General features: G+C 48.6%; 2 protein-coding genes across 6 annotated transcripts in view; both read left to right on the plus strand.

The window, feature by feature from the left end:
- TNIK (TRAF2 and NCK interacting kinase) overlaps window positions 1-9377 on the plus strand; it is a 164512-nt gene extending 155135 nt beyond the window's left edge. For all 4 annotated transcript variants that reach the window (XM_074911924.1, XM_074911925.1, XM_074911926.1 and 1 more), the window contains 7 exons: window positions 49-192; window positions 1778-1912; window positions 2177-2277; window positions 3790-3939; window positions 5163-5322; window positions 5934-6073; window positions 7860-9377. In XM_074911924.1, the coding sequence (XP_074768025.1) occupies window positions 49-192; window positions 1778-1912; window positions 2177-2277; window positions 3790-3939; window positions 5163-5322; window positions 5934-6073; window positions 7860-7943 (914 nt within the window). In that variant the 3' untranslated portion in view covers window positions 7944-9377. The remainder of the gene's footprint in view (window positions 1-48; window positions 193-1777; window positions 1913-2176; window positions 2278-3789; window positions 3940-5162; window positions 5323-5933; window positions 6074-7859) is intronic.
- Window positions 9378-15771: 6394 nt separating this feature from the next.
- On the plus strand, window positions 15772-25634 carry SLC2A2 (solute carrier family 2 member 2). 2 transcript variants are annotated; one of them, XM_074911844.1, is made up of 12 exons: window positions 15790-15804; window positions 16337-16432; window positions 16956-16986; window positions 17098-17230; window positions 17750-17874; window positions 18610-18725; window positions 19892-20054; window positions 20825-21012; window positions 22096-22200; window positions 24083-24184; window positions 25033-25236; window positions 25443-25634. In XM_074911844.1, exons 1-12 carry the CDS (start codon window positions 15790-15792, stop codon window positions 25632-25634), a joined length of 1470 nt encoding a protein of 489 aa, XP_074767945.1. The 2 variants fall into 2 exon arrangements, with proteins under 2 accessions (XP_074767944.1, XP_074767945.1); XM_074911843.1 differs by having other exon boundaries at window positions 15772-15804; window positions 16956-17230.
- The last annotated feature ends 1614 nt before the right edge of the window (window positions 25635-27248 follow it).

The following is a 27248-nucleotide window of genomic DNA, read 5'->3' on the forward strand; positions in this document are numbered from 1 at the left end:
CTTGGGAGCAGCTGTGGCTCCTGGTGCCCATTGCCCTCTCCTCTTCAGGTGTGAATCTGCTGGTGGGCACAGAAAATGGCCTGATGCTGCTGGATCGGAGTGGGCAAGGGAAGGTCTACAACCTCATCAACAGACGGCGATTTCAACAGATGGACGTACTCGAGGGCCTCAATGTCCTCGTGACAATATCAGGTACGCCTCTCATGCTCTCACCCCATCATTCACCTTCTCTGCTGTATGCCCCGAGCAGTTCCAGCTCAAACAAAACCTTCCCACAGGTGTCAGAGGGAAGCTCCCAGGGGAGCTGGAGGTGGTTTATTCCACAGTTAAAGGTGTTAGATCTGCAAGAATGCCTCCAAGAGATGTTTGCTGCCATCACCTGCTGGCTTCCCTTCATCTGCAAAGCTCCATCCTCCTTTAGCTGGGAAGGGAGGGTGCAGGGTACAGGCAGATACCCCAGCAAGGCAGGGAGTCACAGCTTGAGGGGGCAGCGAGCTTGAGGGGGCAGCAAGCTCTGCTTTTGGGTCTGGCTCTAGCCAAGGGAGCCATGAACCATGGCTTCAGGCTCCAGCTCAGACCATGGCTGTGCTCGGAGTGCCTCGAGCATCATGAGGGCCATGGGCTTAGCACTGTCCTTGCATTCATCCAGGAGCTCCGGAGCTTTCAAATCAGGCTCATGGGATGATTTCTGGCAAAAAAAGAAAAAAAACTCTATAATCCAGTCTCCCAGGAGAGTACCCAGCATCCTCCCTGCAGAGCAGCCCTGTGAAGCACACAGGTGGCAGAGCCAGGGCAGAGCCTTCTCCTGCTGATACCTGCCCCACAAAGTTCACGGAGGACAGCAAGAGAAATGCTTGTTAGGAAAATCTCTTGATACCATCCTTCTGTTTACTTTCACATTGTTCAACACCCTCCCTGGCTCACTTTGCATTCACCTGCAAATTCCTGCTCTCTCCATTCAGATAGAACCCTTCAGAACTGCTGCTTCGTTGTTTACCTTGGTCTGCAGCTCCCCTGTGGTTTTGGGGATACAGCTGTAGGAATAAGAGTTTAGTACAGGTAGAAGATGAAAGGGGGAGTAGTGCTCCCAAGACGGTGCTGGGAACAAGCCCCGGGGACTTGGGGAAACCCGTGAGCAGATGGAGCCCCGGGTTTATGGTTTGAGTCCTCTCCCACCAGACTGGGTTTGAGCTGTGTCCTGTCCCCGTGGCAGGGGCTTTGCAGCAGCAGGGAGGTTTGTAGCCAGATCGCAGCTGTCCAAGAGCAGGCACGCAGAAATCTGGCAGCCCCTCAGCATTGCAGAGCCCAGCACCGGGCTTGTCGGCGAACAGCAGTGCCTGTCACAGAGCGAGGAGCTCGTGTCTTGGCTCCAGGGTGGAATTGATGTTGTATGAAGGAGAAGAGAGGAAAGAAACCAGGTAATTGAGTGGTTGGGTAAGCCCTGAGCTGTAAGAGAGCTGGGGTCATGACCTCACTGTGCCTGACCATCTCTCTGTGAACACCAGTTTATAGGAAAAAGAACATTTCCAGCCTGCGGGAAGCAAGAGCCCAGCTCTTCTAGTACCCACCCACGGTCTGGGAGACAGAGGACTGAGCTCTGCTTTCCATATATTTTTTTCCCAAGAAAATAAACCAACACAACTAAATGAGTATTTTCAATTTCATCACGAAACAAGCTTTAATTTTATCACCTTGTGAGTGAAAACAAGCACTGAAATCTCAAGATTTCCCATGCACGCATGCTCTGCTCTGACAGGGAAGTTTCCTTTGCCAACAGGAAAGAAGAACAAGCTGCGTGTGTACTATCTCTCCTGGCTGAGAAACAGGATTTTACACAATGACCCTGAAGTGGAGAAGAAGCAGGGCTGGATCACAGTTGGGGACCTGGAGGGATGCATCCACTACAAAGTTGGTGAGTGGCCTCTCCGGAAAAAAAATGTCTGAAGAGATGAATTTTTGTTCTCTAGTCTTCAATCTGACCTGACACTTTCTCTTACAAGTATGGGCAGCCCATAGTCACAAATAAATTTGAAATCCATCTATATGTATTAGGTGGACACTTTGCCAAATGAGAACCAACAGAGAGGCAGCCTGAGAAGCTGTTCCTGGAGATGAGTTGTTCAGTCGTGTTGGAAAGAAAGTGAATATTTTTTAAATTAGTTTTATTTTCTTTCAGTGAAATATGAAAGAATCAAGTTCTTGGTGATTGCCTTAAAGAATGCTGTAGAGATCTACGCCTGGGCTCCGAAACCATATCACAAGTTTATGGCATTTAAGGTATGTTTATCTTTTAACCAGAATAGACTCTGTAATTGTAAATACGCAAGATTTCTGTACTAAGAAAGAAAAGAGCAGAAAAGTGTCTTGTTTACATAGCTGAGCTCCTCGGGGTGCCTGGCAGGCACGGGAGATGGGATACGTTCTGGCTGAAGAGACTGGACGCATTCTGCTTATGGCTAACAATTAAGCATTGAAATTAGCTTATGCTGGCAGGCTAGACTTGGGAAGTTTGCAGAAAGCTGACCAAATGCCCATGAGTAAAATTGAGTTGACATTTTTGGTGGGTTTTTTTGGTGGTGTTCTTTTTATTTTTTAACCTCTGACTAATTTTTCACGTACACTATGAAAACAGGTTGGTATTATTTTCCATTTTTATTTTGCAAGGTCCTCTCCCCTTCTGCAATGTGGATTCAGTTTCAGGACAGAAAGTCCAGGAGAATGACCCACTCTTTCTCTCTCTTTTTCTCTCACTTTTCATCTACCTCAGTTTCCTTCAGTGAGACCTTTCTCCTCTGTAACCTGCCAATGGGTATTTTGTACTTAGTCCTTTAAAGCACTTTTCATCCTGAGCTCTGGGCAGAGACAAGTCACAAGGGGCAATGCCTTCTGGAGATGTTCATGCTGAGTAATCTCATTTTGCATCCTTCCAGCACAAATGGGCTTATTCAGTATTAGATCACATTTGCTTTTCCTGAACAAAAGCCAGAATAAATGGGCTCAGTGACATGGAGAGCTCAGCAGCATTAAAATGGCCTGGGATTCAGCCCCTGTGCTCTGCTAAGGATCCTGGTTCATGCTCCTGGTGTTGCTTCTTCAGTCTGGGAGGGCTGAGCATCCTTTCCTTGCCTTTATAGGCAGGGATCTGTTGGGAGAGTGGGAAATATCACCCACTGATTTTCCCTGTCAGGAGTCAGAGTGGTCCTTGCATAGAGAGCCAGGAGCCCTTTTCTCTCCCTGGGGGTGTTTTACCCTCCTCTTGAGGACCTAAAGCACGGAGGGATACTCTGTCCTGGATCAGCCCCTGCCAGGGAGCTGATCCCAGCCTGCATGCAGCAGGTTAGATTGAAGAGAGAAAAGTAGGTCTTTGCTAAACTGACTCGTTTCGGCTGTCCAATGTGGAGTGGTGATCCCTGCTGAGAGGGGAGGTGGGTGGTCACGGCTCTCTGCAGGCTTTGCTCTTGTTACCACTTGGGGGTCCCCATGTGCTCACTGTACATGCGCCCATGTAAAATTGAGCTGTCACCTTCCTTCAGAGACCAAATCCTCAGGCTGGCCTCGGGCTCCTGGGGGAAGAGAGCTTGGCAAGTGTGAGTGCTTATCTGCTGGGATGGCTGGAGCAAGCGGGTAATACCCTGTGAGGCATCTGACACCGGAGCAGAGAGACAGGAATATAAATAACCACATATTTAGTAGGAAACACGGTTAAACAAATCTGATTTCAAAACCATATCAGGCTGCTGCTACAGGGATTTGCTGGTTTTCTGATACTCACTGAAGGGATTATAAAAGTCTTTTGCAGATCTCCAGCACAAGCCGTTGCTCGTGGATCTCACTGTAGAAGAGGGTCAGAGACTCAAGGTTATCTTTGGATCACACACTGGTTTCCATGTGATTGATGTAGATTCTGGGAACTCCTATGACATCTATATACCATCTCATGTGAGTACACGGGGCAGTGCTGCTGCATGACGAACGCAGGTCACCAGCAAGGTTTGGTCAGGCTCTCAGTGGCTCAGAAATGGTGACCGGTCAGGTGGCATCTTGCCACGGATGTGACATTCTCCGCTGCCATCCTCACTGATGCTTGCTTAAAGAGAGCTCAGTGAACTTCATGTTCATTATTTGCACAGGCTCTTTCTGTCCTCATGCCCAAGCAGTCAGGTTTAAGTTTGCCATGTCCCACAGAAAGGAGAGTCTGTCTGTACACTGCATGGAGCAGTAATGGAGCTCTCTGTAGGGCAAGGTACCATGAAACCAGGTTGTTGGGGAACGTAGGTCCACCAAGAGCTGGATGCCGAGCACACAGTCCCCTTGCGTGGTGTCCCAGATGTGTTCACCAACACTTGTTCCTGCTGAGGCAGCGCAGTGTGCCCAAGTGAAGGTTGCAGGATTAGAGTAGCCCAAATCTCAGTAAACTCCTGCCCAAAACTCTCAAACCACCTGACATCAGGGACTCAGCACAGCACCTCTCTCAGGCCCATCAAGGGAGAACCAGTGCTGCAACAAAATACCATAGATTTTCTTGTTGCCTTATTTAAGCTCCATCCATGGTGTTGGCCTAAGCAGCATGAGAAGCTGGTCTAGCAGAAACTGTGTCACTAATCAAATCCAGGAACCTCTGAATCTGATCTGAGCAGCAGAGCCTGCGAGAGCTGGCACGAAGCGTGGGAAGAAATACTGGGGCAGTTTGGGATGGCTTTGAGTTGTCTTGGAAGGGCAGACATGGGTGGAAGGTCACTGTAGCTGCCCTTGGAGCTAGAGACTGCTAAAAATGGGAGTATTTCCTCCCTAGGCCTACAGGTAAAAATCTGGGTTTGTTAGCCTTAATCTGAATAGGAACTGGATTCATCAAGTCAGCAGTCACTTTTTTGTGTTACAGCCAAGTGTCAGCCATCAGTCTTGGGGGCGTATATGTTGTGAGCTCTCTATAATTGCTGAACCTGTTTATCCTTGACATATCAGACAGCTCTGATGGTAGGGTAAACATGACAGTTTATTCCCCTTCAAGCTTATCTCTGAAAGCCAATGCATGTTTGGTGAATGAAGGGAGGGTTTTGTTCTCGGGTTGGTTTGGGGTTTTGTTTTTCTAAGGCTCTGCTCCCCTCCCCCTCCCCCTTCCTCCATTCAATGTAATTCTGACTTAGGGTTTATTTTAACTGCAGATTCAGGGCAATATTACTCCTCACGCCATTGTCATCCTGCCTAAAACAGACGGGATGGAGATGCTTGTGTGCTATGAGGATGAAGGCGTATACGTGAACACCTATGGACGGATAACTAAAGATGTGGTGCTCCAGTGGGGAGAAATGCCTACTTCTGTGGGTAGGTCAACCCTTCCTCTTCACCTGCTTAAAGTACAAGTGACAAGTAAGATGAGGAGTCAAGAATGCTGAGACGGAGTCATTTGGGCTTTCGTTTATTAAAGGAGATTTTTCTCAACCAGAAAAAAGATGCAATTGCTAAATTTCAGCAGTTTGGTCCTCCATAATAAAAGCAAGTGATTTCTTGAAGATCTGAGCTCTGGTTTATCTTAAATATAAGGTAATGCAAGCAGTTGCACTGCTGGGATACTGTGTTGAGTGGAAGAGGGGCTGGGTGTGGAGCTGGGAGCACTTGGGTTGCTCTTCTGGCTCTGCCGTTGTTCAGCTCCACGACCCATGGAGGCAAACCACTGCCCAGCTCCTCACCTGCAGAAATCGGAAGAAGTGATACTACTACTGTTTAAATTACTCAGCAATTTCTGGACGAAAAGGGCTCTGTAAAGGCTACTATTCCTGTGGGCACATGCCTGGCCACCTGTGCCTCTGGCAGTCAGAGCTCTGCCATTGATCTGTGTAGGCTTTGAGTAACAGCTGATGAGAGCTTTTCTGCCCGTTGCTTAATATTTAGCTCAACACACGTTGTAACACCTACCAAACGCTTCCTTTTGACAGCCTACATTCATTCCAATCAAATAATGGGCTGGGGAGAGAAAGCTATTGAAATCCGGTCAGTGGAGACAGGACATTTGGATGGAGTATTTATGCACAAGCGAGCTCAAAGGTTAAAGTTTCTATGTGAAAGAAATGATAAGGTAAGTCCACTTCAAAGCTGGTATTTGTGCTTTAAGCTACAAGCTACTTTTAGACTTTAAGTCTGGTTTATCTGGAGGTTAATAATTAATCTGAAGGTCCTGTTTAACAAATAGTGCCCATAAACCCACTCCCAATTAATTCTCTCCAGTGGATGCAGACCTCAGCCTGAGGTGGGAGGAATCTGCAAGATCTCATCCACCTCTACCTGAGATGGGTGTTGACTTGGCTTGACTTTCTCCCAGGCTTTGCCATCCAAACATTAGCTATTGAGACTGCCAAGTAACCTGCAGAAGTTGAGAGATGGTAGCAGTAAGGATGTGTAAGTGAACCCGATCTGAGCTCTGGTGCAGAAACATTTTGATGCGTTTTTAGATGCGTTTTGATGCATCTTAAGCGATTTTCTCCATGGAGCCCCATGTTTTTCTGTGGACAGCACTGATAAATACTACTCTGGAGAGTCACCAGAGTTGCGTGGCGAGTGTGGCTGTTGTGTAAATGACTCCTGCCATGGGTGTTTCTGGTGGGCAAGGGATGCAGGGAATGAGGGAACTGCTGGAGGAAAAGGAATATTTATATGGAAGAGATGGTTGAATGCTGAGATCCGTTTCTGCTGTTGGTATTGCCTCATCTCACGAAGTTTCACCAAGCTAAATCAGGACCGTGCAGCAGGGAGTTCTTTTGTAATAAGCATGACCACGAAACACGTGAAGAAACTGATTGCTCAGTCCCCAGAGCAGGGTTTAATAACATCCAATAAATAAGGTTTGAGGCCACGATCAGTTTATTGAACAGTTGCTCGTTAGTCGACCATTGCCCTGCCTGTTGAGTGGAGTTAGGCTGGAAAAATGTATCCTAACCTTGCAGTTGAGTGTATCATGGGAAACTGCCCCAGAAGCAGAATTTACGTTGCCCAAACACCTTGGTCTTTTTAAAATACTGGAACCAACCGATCACTGGTGGGTTTGAAATACTAAAACCAGATGTTTCTCTTTCTGAATAAATGGTCAACAATGAAAGTCCTGTGAAGATTGAACAATTTTTGGTTTTAAAAAGGACAGAAGAGGCTTTAGACTGTCCCCTTCAATATTTGCAAATTGTAACTTATTTTTTAAGACTTCCATTGAGGTCAAATGCTGGTAGGTCCTGACAGAAGCACCGAAAATCGTGTTCTTCATCCAGTGTCTTGAGACGTTCCTGTGCTTTGAGCATACTGAAGGAAGGTAGTTTTCCTGAGCTTTACTTTCAGGTACGGCTGAAATACCAGGACTAAGTTTTCCAAAGGAAACCATTTCACACTGAGGCAGATATTGACCCAAACGGTTAATATTTATCAATATCCAAACCACTGACAGCAGTCTTATTAATATTGCATAATAAATGGTGCCCTGGCAGTAAAATGTGATAAACTTGGTATTTTTAAAGCATTCCAGACCTTGCTCTCTTTGGTACTGATAGCGAGGGAGATTTTATTACTGTGTTTACTAATAAGTGGTAATAAGTAACACTGTGTTTACTAATAAGTATACTAATAAGGATAGATTTGATCTGAGTCTGGCACGGGTTAGCTGTGACCCCTGAGCTCCATGGAAAACTGAAAACCAGACAACAGGTCTGTGTAAAATTTCTGCTGTCAACTGCAGAAAAGGAGGAGGGAGAGGGAAGTTTAGGCAGAGGAAACCACAGGGTGTGGGGCAGCTCTTGCTTTCCTCACTCACTGAGACAATTAACAGCCCTTTTTTTATAATAATAAAAATTATTAATAAGGTTTTTCTTGCTTCCAAACAGGTATTTTTTGCATCGGTGAGATCTGGAGGAAGCAGCCAAGTGTTTTTCATGACCCTCAACAGAAACTCCATGATGAACTGGTAACAGAGGAGCACTTGGCACTCACCGCCATGGCATTATTTCTAATTTAAAGGACATTAAACACATGGACTAACACTGTAGAGGCAGATGCGGAGGTTCCCGAAGAACACTGCTCCCCACGCTCCCGGGGCGGGGGCTGCGGGCAGGGATGGACTTTCGCGCTTGGACCCCCCGAGGTCTTCTGATTACGCTGTGTTATAGTGGGTTATGAGTTTTTCCTTTATTTTATTTTTTTTTTTTATTTTACTTTGTCCCCTACTTTGTAAGAACGGGGAAAGAAACAGTGTCAAAAAGTCTGTTTTTAATTCTGTCTGCCTGCTAGCATCAAATATATAGTATGTTGTAAAGTTACCAATTAAATCTGGTGAGAGACAGCACAATAAATGTACCTTTTATCTTTGTGATGAAGGCCATAACCATATAGCTGGGTAATTTGAGAAATCTTTTGCCTTCACCAACATTTACATGTTGCTTTTGGCAGCAACGGCTTAACGGATTTTTAAAGAAGAGAAAAAATAATAGGTTTTTTTCCCCTCTTTTGGGAAATGGATTTTAAATGGCTAAACTACTAGCCTTAGACTAATAAAAATCAGCTACCATTTTTGTCAAGTCTGTCAATCCATATTTCTATATGGATCTTCACATAATGGTGTGTCTTGATTAGGGACAGAGGTGCCATTTGTTGTTGCTCCGGAGGTGCCCGCCTGCCCCGGGGCTTGGCCGCGGGCGCCGAGACGGGGGGATCGGCGGAGGAGAGGATGGTGGAGCGGTCGGAGGAGCCCCGCGCTCGCCCCCGAGGCGGGATTTGCGGCCGCAGACGGCTCCCGGGATGCCGCGAGCGCCGGACCCCAATGCCAAAGCCGGCGGGATCTGTGGGTGCTTGTCCCCCCACCCCGACCCAGGCGCTGGCGTGGGGATGGGGACCACGAAACGAGCTGCCTGTCCCCTGCGTTGCTGAATTGGGCTTGTAAAGAGCTTAAAAAAATATATATATGTGTGGTTTCTTCGGCCGAGGGTCTGAATCTCTACTCGTTTTCCGCCCCCTCCGCTCCCTAGGAATTACCCAACATACAGTGAAAGAGAACATCTGTGCCGAACCGTGTGTGTGTGTTTAGTTCAGGTTGAATCGTGTCCTTATAAACTCTGCTCAGTTGATTTCCGTTTTCAGTGCGTATCTGGGGTTTTCTTTCTCAGTAGCTGCAAGCATGGCCGCCTGTGGTGTTGGGGTGTCGCATAACAAGGTCTGTGTTGCTGGTTTTAACCTACCTCGTTTCGTTTGGGGTTTGTTTTTTTGGTTCGGTTTCTTTTTTTTTTTTTTTTTTTTTTCCGTTCCGCTGTTGATCACAGCGCTGTTACCTCCAGCGACATATAGAGAGCTTAACTGGCAATCTTGGTGTACTCAGTAACGATGGCTTTATTAAAAAATGATTAAATCAACAGGACTTGGTCAAACTTGAATCTTTATGGAGGGCAAGAGGCGTTGTGGGGTGGCGGGGACAGGGCGGGCAGGGCGTCGCGGTTCGGTACCGGCAGGGATTGCCAGTGGTGGGATCCCGCCGGGACGTGGTGTCCGGGAGTGCTTTGTATGGGTGCCTTCCTCACCCACTGGGTGCCAGTGCCCCCTGCCCAGCGCCCAGAAGAGTGTCGGGATGGCTGTAAGACCACAATACTGCAATTAAAACCCCACACAAGTCTCATCACGGGCACTGATTGCCACCAGCTCTTTATATTTTCACTGTGGTTAAATTATAAATAAAACAAAGCCCAGAGCTTTTGATTATGTTGCAAACTGATAACTGGTTTGGGGCAGGTTTTGTCCCCCTTGCAGTGAGGAATACACAGCTTTGGATGATTATTTTTATCGTGGGTTTTCGGGTACAGTGACGAAACAGAAGGGAATCGTTGTGTTTAAACATAAGGTAGTTTGTGAATGTATTTTTTAAAATTTTAGAGTCATTTGAAACAAAAATCATGGGAAACAAATATTAATGCAGTTTTGTCTACGGAGTGTGTATATGGTCATACCATAGAGCAAATGCATTTCTGGTGCCAACCACAATAAAACACAAAACTTCAACATTAAGCCATGCCTTTTATGTTTTGGTAAATAAAACCTGGGGTTTTAGTAGGTCATGGAGGTAAAGGGGCTTTTCAGGGCTCGAGTCATGATGCCCTTTGCCCAGAGGGTCTCAGGAAAGCAGCAGTTTTGGGCAGGATGAGTGTGGGGGGGACAGGGTGTGTCCCCTGCGATGCTGCCCAGCAGCGAGCAGCGACTGAGGGATGTCTCAACGGACCATCACCACCTGAAAACTTTCACTGTTCTACAAAATCGGCCTGTGATTATTATAAAGACGTGCTTTTCCCCCAAGTATCCCTAGCTTTGATTTGTGTGTTTTCTGTTGCAAGCAAAATACACTTGTGGTTGATCAATGTTATGGGAAATTACTTAATTTTAGTATTTGAAGAAATAAAACCTGGGGCTCCTTTTAAAACTCTGTTTCTGGGAGTTTATACCCAGGAAAGGAAACTTACTTGTTCAGCTGAGCAGTGCTGCGGGGGGAAAAAGAGAAATAATATCTGTGCATGCAGGAGTGACTTGAGCCTGTTGCAGATTCAGTTACTGACAGAGTTGCTGTGAAATGTGTGAACTTCAGGGACAAGTCGCACCCTCCACGATAAATGAAAGAAAAGCCCTGGGAGCTGGTGCGAGGCCGTGCTCGGGTGGTGGTTACCCCCCCAGCACGCTGCAGATGCTGGGGAGATGCTGGGTACCATTCCCAAGGCAAAGGATGCGCAGAGGTAAGGCTGAAGCAGCTACTCGTGAGAATTAGATGCTTCAAAGCTGTTTCAGAATGATTGTCCAATGACATTTTTGTTGTTGCGGGATGGTTTGGGGGTTGATCATATTACCTATTTGGGGACAGAAAGGGGATGTTCAAGGTGACTTTGACCCCAGCTCTCAAGCTGAGCTGGTTGCTGGAAATGGTTGAAGTTGTGCTGCAATTCCTTGTCTCAACCTGAGCCCGTGCAGGTCTGTTGCTGCTCATGCAACAATTTGCACGTTGACTCTACGTAACTGGGGCCAACACAAGCATCACATAGGCCAGCAGCCGTCGTGTCCTACTGCAGGAAAGGTTTGCAGGCTTTACTTCCCAATTTTTCTTGTCTGGGAGATGCTGCAGCACTCAGCACTGGGGAGGTGGGAAGGGCCCCATGGAACTACCCTGATTTAATGCCACTAGTTTCTGCTGGAAGGGTACAAGGCCAACACAGCGGTATCTTTACAGCTGTGCTGTAAATGCACCAAATTCTCCTCTCAGATGTGTTTTGTCAGGCTGATGCCCCTAACCTGGGGGTGGCCCTAGCACTGCTGCCTGCCCCTGTTGCTGTGCATGGAGAGAAAAAAATGAACATACATCGTGTACTTTTTGTGCCAACTTCTGATGTGCCTCTCATCAGCCTGCTCTTACCTGGAGAGCCACAGCCCTATGGTCTGGATCTTCCTGTTTTTCCTTTTTTGTTTGTTTGTTTTCTGTTGTTTTCTTTTTTTTTTTGTACCATCAAAGCTGCCTCTGAATGACCCAAAGGCAGTAAAACAGGTGTGCAAATTACCCCAGCTGCAGAGAAAGCCAGCTGTCCTTATGGAATCTTTAAATTCCTTTCACTGATGTGACAACGTGGTTAATCATTCAAAAGCAAAGCCCTTTTTAACCCATTGCTTTTATCACATACTACTAGATTTAGCAACGCCACCAATTATACAACATATAGTAGACAATAAGCATGGCAATTCTGCATCGTGGTAACATTACACATAGCTCTTACACTTTATTACCAAAGTAAATCATTAGCAATAATGCAAGCACTACTGTTTACAAATAATAGTGGAATGGAAACTTTTTTTACTTAGTACACGTTGCTTTACTTTTTTTTTTTTTTTTTTTAATAGAATGTTTGGGGTTGGAATGGACCTTAAAGCCCATCCAGTCCCAACCTCCTGCCCTGGTCAGGGCCACCTTCCACCAGCCCAGGTTGCCCAAAGCCCCGTCCAACCTGGCCTTGAACCCTTCCAGGGAGGGGGCAGCCACAGCTTCTCTGGGCAGCCTGTGCCAGGGCCTCACCCCCCTCACAGGGAGGAATTTCTTCCTTTTATCTAGTTTAAATCTCCCCTCTGTCAGCTTAAAACAATTATCCCTCGTCCTATTCCTACACCCCCTGATCCAGAGTCCCTCCCCCCTTTCCCGCAGCCCCTTTCAGCCCTGGGGGGCCGCTCTAAGGTCTCTCCGGAGCCTTCTCTTCTCCAGCTGAACCCCCCAACTCTCCCAGCCTGTCCTCACAGGGGAGGTGCTCCAGCCCTCTGATGATTTTTGTGGTAAATGATATCTGTCATGAAACATTAAGATTCATGCTACAAGGTGCCATCACCCAGGGTAAGGGGCTGGGTGCTCTTTGGGATTCCTGGCATTTACCTATTTTTCACACTTGGGCGATGAGAAGATATGAGAGCAGTTTGGAGCAGCTTCTTGCTGAGAGCACTGGAGAAAAGCCACAAAACCCTACAGCACCAGCCAAAGCGCTCTCTGGGGATGCGGTGTGTGCTGCTGTCCTGGAAATAGTGAAATTAGCATTTCTACAGCGCTTTACCTGGGATGGCCTCACTCTGGGGTCACCTGGACCCACAGCAGCGCTCAGGCACACATGTGGCGACCCACGTTTGTCATCTGCATGTTTTACCTCTGCATCACACCACATTCCCTGAATAACTCTGGGATGAATTTATCTGGCTGAGCTGCTCTGTTTGCCCTGGCAAGGAAAACCCCGTGTGTGCAAGGGGACAGTCTGTGCAAGGCAGCGTCTGAGTTGACCGAATGCTCTCATCACCTTTAAACATCTTTTTTTTTTTTTTTTTTCCCAAATTTTTGTGAGGCCTCCCGTGGTTTTGTGTATCACTTTTTTTCCAGTATCAGTGGGAACAGGGTGACAAGCTGAGCGGCTCAGCTGGCATCAGCTTGGTGGGTAGTTACATGGCTGCTGCTGCAGCTGGGACTCAGGCAGCTCCCATGAGCGCACATGAGGTGTGGCTGGGGTGCTGTAAATGGGGTGCTGAGGGTCCCATGCACACAGGCTTTTGTCACCCTCAAACATATTCAAAGATCATCCAGACACGGACAAGAGAAACCTGGGGTCCCAGCAGTGAGGATGAGGATGGCAGGGCTGGCCCCGCAGGGAAGATGCCACCTTCCCTTTGGTCTGTGTGTCCTTGGTCAGATCACTTAACTGCTCGCCAGCCATGGGATGGGTCAGTATTGCTGCTGAGCTGGCCTGTGCTGGTGGCTGCACCCTACAGCCTGCGGTCTGCAACCGGCTGCCAAACGTCCGAGAGATCTGATGGGCTGATCATTCATCCTGGTGGAGTCGGGCCCAGTGCTCTAGCACGTAGGAATGTTGTGCTTCAGTTTTCCAAGCTAACAGTTAGGGTGTGATGCTCCCGATGGCCCCTTTGGGGTGACTGCAGTGGGAGGCAGATTTGCGCACTGACATTTCCCATCTGTGAGACTCAGGACCAGCTTTGAGCTAATCGGCACAGCCGCATCCAGACCCCCTGCTCAGAAAAACACGGGGGCTTGAATCTGTTAGTGTCACTGAGAGATAAATATGTGCTTAAAGTGCCCGGGGAAAGGCTCTGGAGGAGCTGGGGGCTGTACACAAGAGGTGAGGAAGCCCCAGGCACCAGCTCATGGCATCCAGCCGGGCAGGGAGGGTAAGAGGGGCCAGGAAGGGACAGGAGAGCCCTGGGACAACTTTGTGCCTTTTGCCAGCAGATCCGGCTGAGGGAAGCTGGTGGCCATGGGGCTTCCAGCCTTTGGCATCCAAGGTTTCCATGGAAGTTGCTCGACCACTCCTCAAGAGGCGATTGAAGCTCATCCATGCTGCCCCATCGCTCCGCACCCCCTCCTCAGGGACCTGGGTTAAGGGAGGGTTCTGCTCTGTAAGCAGCAGCGGGGAGAACGTGACAGGCTACAAGCCACAGAAAGGCCACTCTGCTCTCTCCTGGTGGCCTTTGTCCCCTCAAACTGCCTCCATGGGCTGGGAAGAGTAGGAGGGAAAAGCATCATCCTCCCTCAGCCAGGCACCCACGACGGGATGTGGATCCCAGAGGAGGACATCGGTCCTGGCCAGGAGTTTCAAGTGCCTGAGGATTTCAGTTTGGGATTTTGGGTCAGGGCTTTCATTTGTTTTCTGATTCAAACTGGAGCAGCCTGTTAATTGTCTAATCCTGCCAGCCCCCCGGGTGGAGGCATTTAACCACAATGCAAAGAAACGGTGCTTGTAAATGCCTGGGTATCCACACACCGCGAGCAAACAAGTGTGACGAGCACAGAAGGACAAATATTGGTGAAAACTTCAAAAAGCTCAGCCTCAGGGCCCTCGCCCTTGCAGCTACACCAGCCCGAGAGGGGAATGCAGGTGCTGTGGGTGCAATCAATGCCTGCATTAATGCAATGGACTTTTCTCCTCCAGTTAAAGTTTTACTCTACTGGAGGAAACCAGTGCAAAGATTAGTGGTCCTAAACTCATCTCTTTTTTTTTTTTTTCTCTTCCTCTGTAGAAAGTACATTTTGTGCCCATGTGAAGCCCGGCTGACTGAAAGCATCATCCAACTTGGCTGCTGGACCCATCAGGGGTTTATCTGGAAGGTAATGGCATTAATCAGCATTAATCATCCTCTCGGCTGATTCAGACTTTGGCATGTCTGCTACCGATGCCACCAGCCGCCCTGGCCCTGCAGCTCCTCTCGCTGACAACACCAAGGACAGCAAAGCCCGAGCCCGAGCGAGACCAGCTCAGACCAGCTTTTGCAGATGTGCAAAGTTCATGGGTACTGAGTGAGCCAAGCCAGAGGGCTGCGAGATTTGGCAGCCTCAGTAGCGTTGGATAGCATTGGCAATATTTGCTAGCATCAGCAATACTTGACAGCACAGCAATCAGCTGGTGGTGCTGAAAGGCTCAGCGTTCACTCCGTTGTGGGCTTTTAAATGAAAATATTATTGTAATATTCTGGGTAACTCTGCTGTATCTCCACATGCACATACAGCTGCCTCCTCTGAATGCTCAGGCTGCATGCGTACAGGTGTGTGCTAGCAGTACAGCTACATGTTGAGGGGGCTGTGTGCGTGCAGGTATGTATATACCTTTATTTATATATAGAGAGAGACCTGTATACATCTGTATTTATATATGTTTGGCTGTGTATGTTATATACACACATAACTATATTTTAAATCGGGTACCAACCGTTATCTAAATAAAAAACACTCTTAGTCATTTTCTAGCTTCTTTGCTACATATGGTGGAAAGGTTTCTTCTTGCTAATTCAGCAAGAGGTTTGTAATGTAGCACGTAAACCCAGCACAGAAGCCAAGAAAAGTGCTGAACGTCTCAAAATAGGCTGTAGCATGTTCCCAAGTCCCTGGCGTGTCACATCACAGACTGTTCAACTGAGGGACAGCCCCAGACCAGCCTTTCAACTGGATCATTTGAATTTCCCAGGTCTGCTCCGTGGCTTTGCGGGTCTCCCATTGTTTCGTTTGACCCCCTAAATAGGGGGATTGGTAGTGGCCGCTCTGTGCCAAGCGGTGGCCACATAACACACGGGAGGCTTGGGTTTCTCATTAACTCCGGAGTTGATATAGTCCCATCTCTTGGAGCACCAGCCAGTTTTGCTGCCTCCATCCCAGCCCTGCTGTCCCTCCTTCCTCCCCAAGCTCCCACCTCGCTCCACAGCCCAGGACAGTGACCGCTCCCGGGAGGACAGCGGAGGAGCTGTGGGATGGACAAGAAAAGCAAAATGCAAGCAGAGAAGGTAACCTTGGCTTGGTGTATTTTTGCACTAGAATTTCTGCAGGAGCCCAGCACTGAGCAACGGCATTTATTGCTTGCCCAGACCAAAACCACCCAAAACCATCCCCTCCCCTAATTAATTGCTTTCTGATGTCTGCATACTGAGTGCAGGGGAAAAGGGGTCAAGGGATTATTTTTTATTTTTAAGAGCTCCGTCAGCTCATCGGATAATTTTAACCGTGATGGAAGGGAAGAATACTTGAAACAGCACTGCTGAAAAACACCGAGCAGAGCTCCCTCCCGCACCGGGACGAGGGCGGGCAGCGCAGGAGGGCGAACACCGGCATAGATTGTTCTTTGCGAGGCAACGCTGCTCTGCCCTGGGGGCCTGATCCTGCCCGTCCTCGGGGTTTTTCCCTTCTCGTTTGGAGCCAGCCAAAGCACCTGTGCTGCTGCAGCAGCATCCCTGGGTGCCGCTGGGCTGGGGTGCAGCCCCCCAGCTTTGGGCAGGGCTAGGACAGTGGGGTGAGGCTGTTCTCTTCTTCCTCCCCCAGCACCTCACGGGAACGCTGGTCCTCTCCGTCTTCACTGCAGTGTTGGGCTTTTTCCAGTATGGCTACAGCCTGGGTGTCATTAACGCCCCCCAGAAGGTAAGTCAAGCCCCCCCAGCTGTGCACGGCCGAGGGACGAGGGTTTCAGGGCAGCCAGGGCTGGTTTGTCCCTCTCGGAAGCCCTCAGGAGGGCTCTGTCCCTTCCCCAGGTGCCATCTCCTGCAGTACAGAGCCCCCATGATAAGGCAGCGGGGTGAGAAAATGGAGAGGACCCCCCCCCCCTGCCACCCCCCAGGGAAAGGAGCAGGGCTCTGCACGTCGGGGGGCCGTCCCCACTGCAACGTGGTCTGTGCCCAGACCGAGGGGTGGCACCTCTCCACAGGTGCCAAATCCAGACACCACACTCGGCCCGTCCTCGGGAGGTGGCGTTGGATGGTGGGGGGATGCTCTGCAACTGCCTTCAGTCCCCCCGCTGGGGGTCTGGGTGTTGGGGACCCCAAAATTTCACCCCTGCAAAGCCTGTGATGAAAATCTTTTCCCGGAGCAGAAAAAAAAACAAAACAGGGGTTGGGGGTGGTTATAGATTTGATCTGACAGCGGTTTTCCTCTTTGCCCACCACAGGTGATAGAAGCCCACTACGGGCGCGTGCTGGGCATCGCCCCGCTAGACAGACAGGCCACCAATGCCTCCGGGGAGGATGGCACCGTCCCTGTCCCTGGCACGGAGCCCTGGGGTGGCACTGAGGGCACGCTCGCACCCCCAGGCGACAGCGGCGAGGACCCCGCCACCTCCCCGCACGTCCTCACCATGTACTGGTCCCTCTCCGTCTCCGTGTTCGCCGTCGGCGGCATGGTCTCCTCCTTCACCGTGGGGTGGATCGGCGACCAGCTGGGGAGGTGAGAGGACCTTGTGTGCTGTGACTCGTGTGCCACAGCCTGAGACTTTTGGTTTGATATTTTTTCCCCTAGAATTGTTTTCTCCCCGCAGAAATACAATTTGTGTAATTTTCTTTAATTTAATGAAAAAACCCCAAACAACTCAAACCTCCAAAATACTGTTCCAACCATCACAGAGGTCTGGCTTATTAAAACTCTCAATTATAAATCAGATATTTTATTTTAACTTTCAGCACTTCAGACAAGGAGCTGATGAGCAGCCCTGATTAACTTCCAGATTCCCCCTTTTCTCCCCATGGCAAAAGGGAGAGGAGGGTTCTGAGAGGCATTTGCACAGGATGTATAATCTACTTCTAGCTACTCGGATTCCACTCCTGCCCAATATTTTTCAGTGCCTACGATCATTATTTTTTCCCCTGTAGTGCTGATTAAGTCACTTAATAGCCCTGATCGTATGCCGCGATGGCTGCTTTGGCTGAGAGAGGTGCCAGAAGGAGCTGTGCTGCTGCTGCCTTGCAGGGTGAAAGCCATGCTGGTGGTGAACGTCCTCTCCATCGCTGGGAACCTCCTCATGGGGCTGGCGAAATTTGGGCCGTCTCACATGCTCATCATCGCCGGGAGAGCTGTCACAGGGCTGTACTGTGGTAAGTCCAGGCAGGGTCAAGCATTGCAAACAGCCCCCTGGAGGGGTACTGGGTGCTCCAGGGCTGCAGTTAAGAGTTTTCTATATTTTTTAATATTTTTTTTCAGTTCAGAAAGTATTTCACAGGTGGGAGTTTCCCTCTTCTCCCTATGTCTGCCTTTCTCGAGCCAGGATCCTTTCTAGAAGTGTTTGGGTTGGCTCTATCGTGAAAGCAGTTTATTTTACATATCCCAGAAAGGAGTGAGTTCCTCCTCTGTATCTCAAGGCTCGATCTTGGTGGTTCCCTAGACAACAGTAATATCTAACAGATAGCACAGGAGCACTGTACGTAGCGATGATAAGATAGTAAGCAAATAATATGGAATTACATTAGAATTAGCTTAGAAAAAACAGCTTGTTATCACTGTTACTGGTTTGTAAATACAATACGCCGCTCTGAAGGTTCAAGGCGAGTTTTAAGAAAGCTCTTTGCTCTGTGATAACTGTTCCCAGTAGACGCTCTCTGCTCCATGCTTGTATATGTGTGTTCAAGTGTAAAGGCTTTCCAGCCTGGAGCTCTGAATCTGGGGATATCCGAGCACCTTTCCAGAGTGCAGGTGGCTCCCAGGCAGGCACGAGGGACTTGGTGGGATGCAGCACACGGGTTCCCCATCCTCCTTTCCCATTTGGGAAGCAGTTTCTGCTGGTTGCTGAGCCGTGGTCTAGAGGAGGTGACGCCTGCATGTGCTCGGTGTAGGGCTCTCCTCCGGACTCGTGCCCATGTACGTCAGCGAGGTCTCGCCCACGGCCCTTCGAGGAGCGCTGGGGACGTTGCACCAACTTGCTATCGTCACGGGTATCCTCATCAGCCAGGTAAGAAGGAAAGCACATAAGTTCAGAGAGGATATTTCAGAGATTAGGGCTAGCCCAGTGATATGTTGGGGTGTCACTCAACATTCCACCCCAAAACTGAAGGAGAGTGCAAAGCAATCTGCTCTAATGGGGTTAAACTCCTACCTTGAGTCAGAGGTGTCTTAACAAAGATGATCTCTCACGAAATAAAAAGTACTTCTGCAAACAATTTCTCCCTTCCCCTAGGAAGCTTTTGTAAGCATCTCATCAGGCTGGATCCTGAACATGAGATCCCTGATATTCAGGTACCCAAAAATGGCTTCATCAGAGAAGTAGGGAGCCCAACGTCCCCATCAGCATTGCCCACTGTGGCAGGAGTCCCAGCTATGTGACAGATGGGCGCATAAATGTCCCAAGAACCAACACATCCAGAAAAACTTAATGTAACTAACCACAAAGTTCATCTAATCTGATGTATCTGAAGATTATGAATAGACCATGGGAGGAAAAAACTCACAAAGTAGGTCCTGCTGGCTTTACTGGCTGTGTGAATACAAAAAATGCTTTGCAATTTATCGAAGGAAAAATGTTTCAAGTACTCACAACCCCTCTGCAGCACCTTTTTCAAGGACATAATCACACACTGAAGCAAAAATCAAGTTAACTCGTTCTCTGAGCCACACGCAGTGCTGCAGCCCCAGTGCTCAGACTGTGGTGGTTAGTGGCCGGGCAGCCAGGGCATCCCATGCCATGTGAACCTCCATCCACACTCTGCCTCTTTGTGGGGTTGCTTAAGACACACAAGCCCATAACCTAAAACCCCCGAAGAAGGTCTGGAGAAAACATTTCATCGGCATGCCTGGATTTGCTGAGCTGTTTATGCAGTGGTTCTGGCCAGGCACAGGTCTCCGGCTGGTGGCACATCCCAAGGAGGACCGAGTCACCTCGGGGTGGGGAACAGAGGTTTGTCCCACAGCACCCATAACCCAAAGTGTTACTCATAATGTTTTACACCATCTGTTCATTCCCTCCTTGTAAATGTGCATGATAACTAAAGAAATCAGGTTGTTAGAAGTAAAAATTGGTATTTTTCTTCCAGGTGGTCACTTTGAAATGCCATAGTGGTCCATCACTTTCTTTTTCTAGGGTGCAAAATAAGCCATTCACACATGCCCTAATTATTCCAGGTCCTTGGACTAGACTTTCTCCTGGGCAACGATGAGATGTGGCCCCTGCTCCTCGGTCTGTCTGGTGTGGCTGCTCTCCTGCAGTTCTTCTTGCTCTTACTGTGCCCTGAGAGCCCCCGATACCTTTACATCAAACTGGGGAAAGTAGAAGAAGCTAAAAAAAGTAAGAAAGACACACATTCTGGGTTTGTCTGGAGTTGTTTTTACACTATACATAGTATTAAACACAGAAGGGAAAGCCCGGCTGAGTGCTCACACGTGTAACTGGGTGTAGTTGCTCCATCCCACACAGCACATTTTCAGGTGGGATTTCGGACACTTGCTTGCTTCTATGTCACTGTGGGTGGTGTGAGCCTCAGTGTGTTACTCCTTTCCATCAGAGAGCTCGCATCTAGCAGATGCCACCCCCAAAACCCTCATTCAGTTGGAAGAGTTTACAACCAGGTGTAAAAATGATATATTCTGGGGAACAGCTCATCTCTCTGTCCTCACTGCAAATCCGCAGCGGTTACTGCAACCACTTACAGACCTCCCAGCGTGGCCCTCCTTAGCTGGTTCCAGCTGTATTCAAGGAGTAAGAGCAATCAGTAGTAGGACACAGCTAAAACTGAGATAAGAAGGTCTGAGCTTCTGAAATATGAATTACCTCTGGACCAGAAACTACTGAGGTATGTTTGCATGGGACTCGTAAGCACTGTTGAGGGATGAAGCTTGAGTGTGGTGTCTCAGAGTGTTCACAGAACTGATGTGCTGCTCCCCCTTGCCAAGCAGACACATTTTTGGGGCTTGATGTGCCACAGGAGTCCTCAGAGCAGAAGGACACTACTGTCCATGTGCCTGGCTTACCCTGAGTTTTGGCTAGAGAGATTCTTGTCCTTACTCTACCCCTTATCTACCACTGAAAATAAAATGGCAATCTTTTTTTTCCTTAAGGTTTGAAAAGACTCAGAGGAAACTGTGACCCGATGAAAGAGATAGCTGAGATGGAAAAGGAAAAGCAAGAAGCTGCTAGTGAAAAGAAAGTCTCCATAAGGCAGCTTTTCACCTCATCGAAGTACAGGCAGGCTGTCATCGTGGCGCTGATGGTGCAGATATCTCAGCAGTTCTCAGGAATCAACGCGGTGAGTCTCCCACCTTCAAAAAACCCCACGCTGAGCATGAAAAGGCAATGCTGGCTCTGCCCAAGCCATGCAGGGTTTGAAGCCATGAAGACATGGCTTTCCCATGGCTGTGGCAGGCTCCTCGGCCACCACCATAAGCGCTGAAGGCAGAGCTCACCGCCGAGCCGGGCTGCAGGAGGGCAGGAGGGGAGAAGGGTGCAAGGGAGTTCAGCACAAAACCAGCTGGCACAGCAGATCCATGCTGCGCTCTCCCGTGACCCTCCTCATACCTGAGTTTGTCAGCGGTTTGCTCTATTTAATGACTACCTGCTCATCCCAGGAACCACAGAATCACTGTCTTCTAGCTATTTTTAGCTAAACAGTTTTTGCAACACCTCCTGGGATACCAGAAATCACCACTTTACACCCAGAAGTGTGAAGCCTACTTCTTAAAACTAGCTAAGACTCCAATTTCTGAAAGTCTGGTGGTAACTTTACAAGAGTTGAGGCCTCTGTCCCACCAGTTTGAAAAACTCTGTGAACATTTCCGCATCGGAAGGCAAAGCAGCACACCAGCCTTGTGGGGCTGAGCCGGGGATGAGCACCCCACAGAGCCCAGCTCAGGGCCATGCCCAGCCCCATCCACCAGCCACAGCATCAGCCACCCATTTACCTCCTGCCCTTAACTTCCACCTGATAGGAATCACCTTATTCTTGGAGAGAAGGGAGACATTTGAGTCATTCCAATGCGGCGAGAGTATTTTAAAATTCATGTAAGAGTTGGTCATATTAAGGTATTTGGCTCCAGTGCTCAGTGCTGGTCATCTGGCTTTCAAGATTAAACACGGGACTACATGGAAGAAATCAGTTTTAAATGTGCAAATGCAGTAGCTCAGGAGGGAAATTTCAATGGGATTTTTAACTCACTCATGCTCCTTTGAAAGTTTCAGCTTTAATTATTATAACAAGCCATTAAAAGTTGAAAAACTAATTATAATTAAATTACTTCACATCTCAGCCAAGCAAGTGCAACTCTTCCCTCAAGAGAACAAAAAGTTCCACCAGCCCTGTTGCCTAATCTTTCATCCTTATGTATTTTGATAGATCTTTTACTACTCTACAAACATTTTCGAGAGAGCTGGAGTTGACCAACCAGTTTACGCAACCATTGGCGTTGGAGTGGTGAACACAGTCTTCACTGTTATCTCAGTAAGTAAATATTTCTGCCCCCCAGACTACAAAAACATGTAAGCTACAGCGTGGTTTTGAAACATGATTTTATCCTGGAGCTGGGGCTCAGATCTGCAGGGCTGACCCTGCACCCCTCAGAGGAAAAATCATTCCCTTGGCAAGTTTCGTTTGAAAAATCAAGCCTTGAAATACAGTCCGTTGCTATCAAACAGCACTGCTAAATGCTTCGTGAGTAAAAACTGTGTCACCATGTTCAGGGAAGCTCTGGTAGCCCCAAAACCAAGAGTTGCCTTTGAGACCGAAATTCTGCAGATCCTATTCCCCTCAGCAGCAGGCAGGGGATTGGGGTTGCAATGGGGAAGCCAGCAGCTCCCAATCTCCCTCTTACCTGTTATCTTTCAAATTGTTTTCTGTATGTACATAGCACCTGCACAAGTGATATCCCGAGGCTATTCCACAGTAATAAAAGTAATCTAGCACCTATCCTCATCCTATCTATGCAGTGCTCTGCCGCAATAAAAGGATAGTTCCATTTTCACAGCCTTTCCCTTCATTTGTCTCTCTTCTGAGAGTATTAACACAATTCCTATCAGCAGGCAATTATTTTTTTTTTAATGTGGCCTTTAATATAAGATCAGGAAATGTCAAGCTCATTTCCCTCACATCTCTAGAGAGACTTAGGGAGCAAAGGACCATGAAGCAGGACTAGCTGCAAGGTAGAAATAACAGCCTTAAGAAATCTTAGTCCAGCATGTATGAGAATGAGACAGATAGGAGGTCATGGGGTGAACCTGCTTTAGAGGAAGTCCATCACAGGTCCTGTACAGAGGCGAAAACCTGATGTTTATTGTGAAATGAGGCATGGAGGCGTGCGGCTGGAAGAGGTCTTTCCCCAGCTTGGAGGGTCTCCTACAGTTCAATCTCCACACCAGGGCTGTTGTACTTGCAGCCTGGGGCATTTGGTTTTTGCTTCTTTTGGCCATGAGCATTTAAAAATTACCTGCATTTGTCAATAAATGACAGACCCCGATCAAAAGGCAGAAGCACTGACAGCCGGGTGGACCTTGGCAAGGGGAGAAGGGATTGCAGAGGCTCGCCCTCTGTAACTTCACGAGTTAGCAGGATGAAGCTGCCTCCAGCAAAAGAGATGGTGTCTTGGAAGCATAAATCACTGCAATGGCAGGAAGGGCTGAGGTGATGGCCAAAGGTGTCCTTTTGAGCAGAGGGGAAGAAGCAGACAGCCTCAGAGGCTCATCCACGGTATCTTGGGGCAGGCCAGATGCACTGTGCTCTGGAGTTACCTACATCTCCCCATTGGGTGAAGTGACTGGTACAGACTTAGATGTCAAAAGTTGGGTGAGATGATTGGAGTTCACCAAGACAAGTTGAAAAGGAGCAAGCTAAGCCTTGTGGCTGCTGGGGAAGCAAAAGGGGTTGGGGAGCAATTGGAGGAAAAATCCTGATGCCAGTTGCTACACAACTATCCCTGTCCTAGGACAGGCAAGGTGCAATGACCTATGATGTGACATGAATCATGCTACATTTTGAAGGCTGCTTCCAAACTAATGCAGACCCAGTAAGTTTATTCTTCCTATATAAAAAAAAAAAAAAAAAAAAAAAAAAGGGGGGGGAGGGAGGAGAAAAAGTCCATAGTCAGTAATACACATGTAGGAGTGGTGGGAAGTCCTGAGTGCTTGGAAATGCATGAGCTGTGAATATATGCGGGTTTGCTTTGCCCTTGGCAGGGTGGTGGCTCAGTCTGACACTTGGAAACCAGCACATAGATCTCTACCATGAGGGTAAAAGAGCAGGAGTGTGGTGTGGTAGTGGTAGTGGCTGATCAACCTGATCAAACCTCCTGACAGTGCTGGAGACTGAGCTGCTGCACATGTTTCTACAGGTCTTTCTGGTGGAGAAGGCGGGCAGGCGGTCCCTGTTCCTGGCTGGTTTGATGGGCATGTTAATAAGTGCCGTGGCCATGACAGTTGGACTTGTGCTCCTGGTAAGGATCTCTCTCTGTTTTTATTCCATGGTTTGCAAACCAGAGAAATCAAATCACCCTTTAAAATGAATGTTTTGCATTTTCATCTCAAAGAAACTCCGAGGACATTTGTCCTTGGAAGGCACAGTTCAAAGTGGCCATAGCTGGAGCCATCTCTGGTTACAGCAGTGCCTGAGGGTGTTGCACCCCTGCCCCTGAGAAGCCCCAATGCTGCTAGAAAGGATGTGTGTGTCCCATCCCCTCCCTCAGCCCACTGCCAACCTCAGCTCCTTACACAGCGACTGAGCTATTCCCACGGCATAATACCATGCCTGCTAAGAAATCCCAGGGCATACCTCGATGTGCAAACAGTGTGTGCCCTAAACCCTCAACCTGCATCTCCCTGGCTTGGTGTAGCATCTTGTCATTAAAAAAAGAGGTAAGTTATTCCTCCTGACACCCAGGAGAGGAGTCAGGCTGTGAGACATGAGGCAGAGCAGGCACCAAAGTCAGTTCAAACCACTGTTGCAAGCCCCTGTCAAGATGTAAAACCAAATAAGGAGTGGGCTTCTTTACTGAACACTCTGGTTATTGAAGACACCACCATTTTTCCTCTTCCTGGCCATACTGCAGGCACAGAGAGGGCTCGAAGGCTACAGCTGAGCTGACAGCTGTGCGCTCTAACATCCCTCTGGCACCACACACCCAGCCAGCACCCCACACAAGAGCTTAGAGCTTTAATTATTCATGCCTAGTCCCCACCTGACTGAAAAGAAAGAAATGTCTTTAAAAGAAGCCTAATTAAAGTCATTAGTGATCATTAATGAGAGTCGTGTTGGGACTGTAACACCGAGCACGCCCTCTTGCAGAGCCAGTTTGCCTGGATGAGCTATGTCAGCATGGTCGCGATCTTCCTCTTTGTCATCTTCTTTGAAGTCGGGCCCGGGCCCATCCCCTGGTTCATCGTAGCTGAACTGTTCAGCCAAGGCCCGCGCCCCGCCGCCATCGCCATCGCCGGCTTCTGCAACTGGGCCTGCAACTTCATTGTGGGAATGTGTTTCCAGTACATAGCGGTAAGAAATCTCTCTAAAACTGTATGATTAAATAAGTAGCATGACCCTGCTGCTGGGCTCCCGAAGCAGCACCAGTGGGATGCGGACATGCCTCCAGATCTCCATCCCCAAGGCCCCTGAGCACCTCAGCCACCCAGGGTAGGAAGGGGAAGCCATCCCTGCGGTGCTGATAGTGGTGTCTCCTCTTCTCAATTCCCCCACTGCAGGATCTGTGTGGCCCGTACGTGTTTGTGATCTTCGCAGCTCTGCTTCTTGTCTTCTTTCTGTTTGCATACTTCAAAGTACCAGAGACAAAAGGAAAGTCCTTTGAGGAGATCGCAGCTGTGTTCCGCCGCAAGAAGCTCCCGGTCAAAACCATGACTGAGCTGGAAGACCTGCGAGGCAGTGAGGAGGCATAGACATTGCCACGCACCCAGAAAGGAGGGACTGACCACAGACCTCCTTCAGGCACCTCTGGAAGAATGTTGGGCAAAAGTCTCATTTCACAAAAACCTTGTAGCTGGCAGACCAGGAGGATCCACCCATCGGATGCCTTCTGGCTGCTGCGGCTCACCCCTCCGAGCCACAGATGCTAACCTGGCATTTTGCTCTGAAATACTTGGTACAGCTGGGCTGCAGAAGAGCCAGGGAAAGGACGGGAGTAATATGTTACATGTGTGTCTCCATGTCCCACTGGAAGAGCCTGGTGGGACGATGATCTTACTAGCTGGCAAAGCATTACGTTGAGCAGGGTCATCACTCAGCTGAAATGAAGGAAAGAGGGGTCGGCTGGTGCTGTAGCTTCGTGTTTTCACCTTTTTGTCCCATGCTTGCTGCTTTCTTCTGCTGAGTGATCTGATGCCTTGAGAAACCAACTGCTAGTGCAGTTGTGTCACCAGCACACAGCACTGATCGCCCAAGGTGCTAAGGAAAACGGACTGAGCAGACTCCCCCTTATTCTTGCCTGTGCAAAGGAAGAAGGTGGATCCCACCTGAACTGGTTGGGATGCACCTCGCTTGCTTTGATATCTGTGCATTATGGAAGTGCTGTCCAATCCATACAGATTTCTTGTCACAACATTTATTAGAAGCTTAGAAACTCTGGCTGACCTGATGTGCATTTCTCTTGTTTCAGCCAGACTATTTATCACCTCTTTCCTCCTAAGAAGCCTCTCCTCCATCCCTCCCTTATCCCCGCTGCAGCACAAGACACAGCATGTCACTGACCACACAGCAGGCCTGGGCACTCATGGCCCCTGGGTCAGGAGACACAAGTCCTGCTGCCACTCCTCCCATGGTGTGACCACCGCCAGGTCACCTCCCCTCGCTGCGCCTCCTTCCCCACCCTCTGTGCCCGCCTTCCCTTCTTTTTGTACAATGCTTAGAGCCACCGCCTGCAGCTTCAGCTGAGGCCTCGCGCTGCCTGTCCCATAACAATCAGTGATAACCCAAAGGGGAAATGGATATTGCAGCATTAACTGGAAAGTGCCCCCCGATCCGACCCCCACTTTGCACCACTTAGGGCTTTGCTGGCTGGATGTGCTTCAGCCCAGATAGTGTGCAAGCAGGAGGTTGTGTTGTTTCTATAGCCTTGTTTGCGCTTGTTTTGCTTCTTTATGAGATACTTTCATGTGACAAAATCAAACTGCAAGGATTTTTCTTCCCTTTTGGGGGGATATGTTAGAATCATTGCAAAAGCCTGCTCTCTGTTTGCTTGACTTTTACGATTTGTATGTTCCTTTTTGTGATACCAGGCTACTTTCTAGCAACTTTCTCAGGATAGAAACCCGTTATTTATTTAGAGATTGAACACCAGCATTGCTCCGTCACGGTGAGCTCATGCTGACTGCCAGTGAAGCAGTGACTGCAATGTAACAGAAGATCAAGCATAATGAAGAGCATGAGAATAGCTGGGCCAAGAAGGATCACAGGCTGCTCTATGGGTTTGATTTTAGGGAAGGTTCACGCTCCTTTCAACGTGCCTGAACTTCTTTCCTTCGTAGACTTTACTCTCTTGGTATTAAGACTCTAAA

Source organism: Athene noctua, chromosome 8 (genome assembly GCF_965140245.1).
Source record: "Athene noctua chromosome 8, bAthNoc1.hap1.1, whole genome shotgun sequence".
NCBI lineage: Eukaryota > Metazoa > Chordata > Aves > Strigiformes > Strigidae > Athene > Athene noctua.

Coding starts and splice junctions, on each gene's coding strand:
- SLC2A2 (XM_074911843.1), top strand. CDS start 15,772: ATGGACAAGAAAAGCAAAATGCAAGCAGAGAAG. Junction 18,726..19,891: donor CGGGTATCCTCATCAGCCAG/GTAAGAAGGAAA, acceptor TAATTATTCCAG/GTCCTTGGACTAGACTTTCT. Junction 24,185..25,032: donor CAGTTGGACTTGTGCTCCTG/GTAAGGATCTCT, acceptor GCCCTCTTGCAG/AGCCAGTTTGCCTGGATGAG.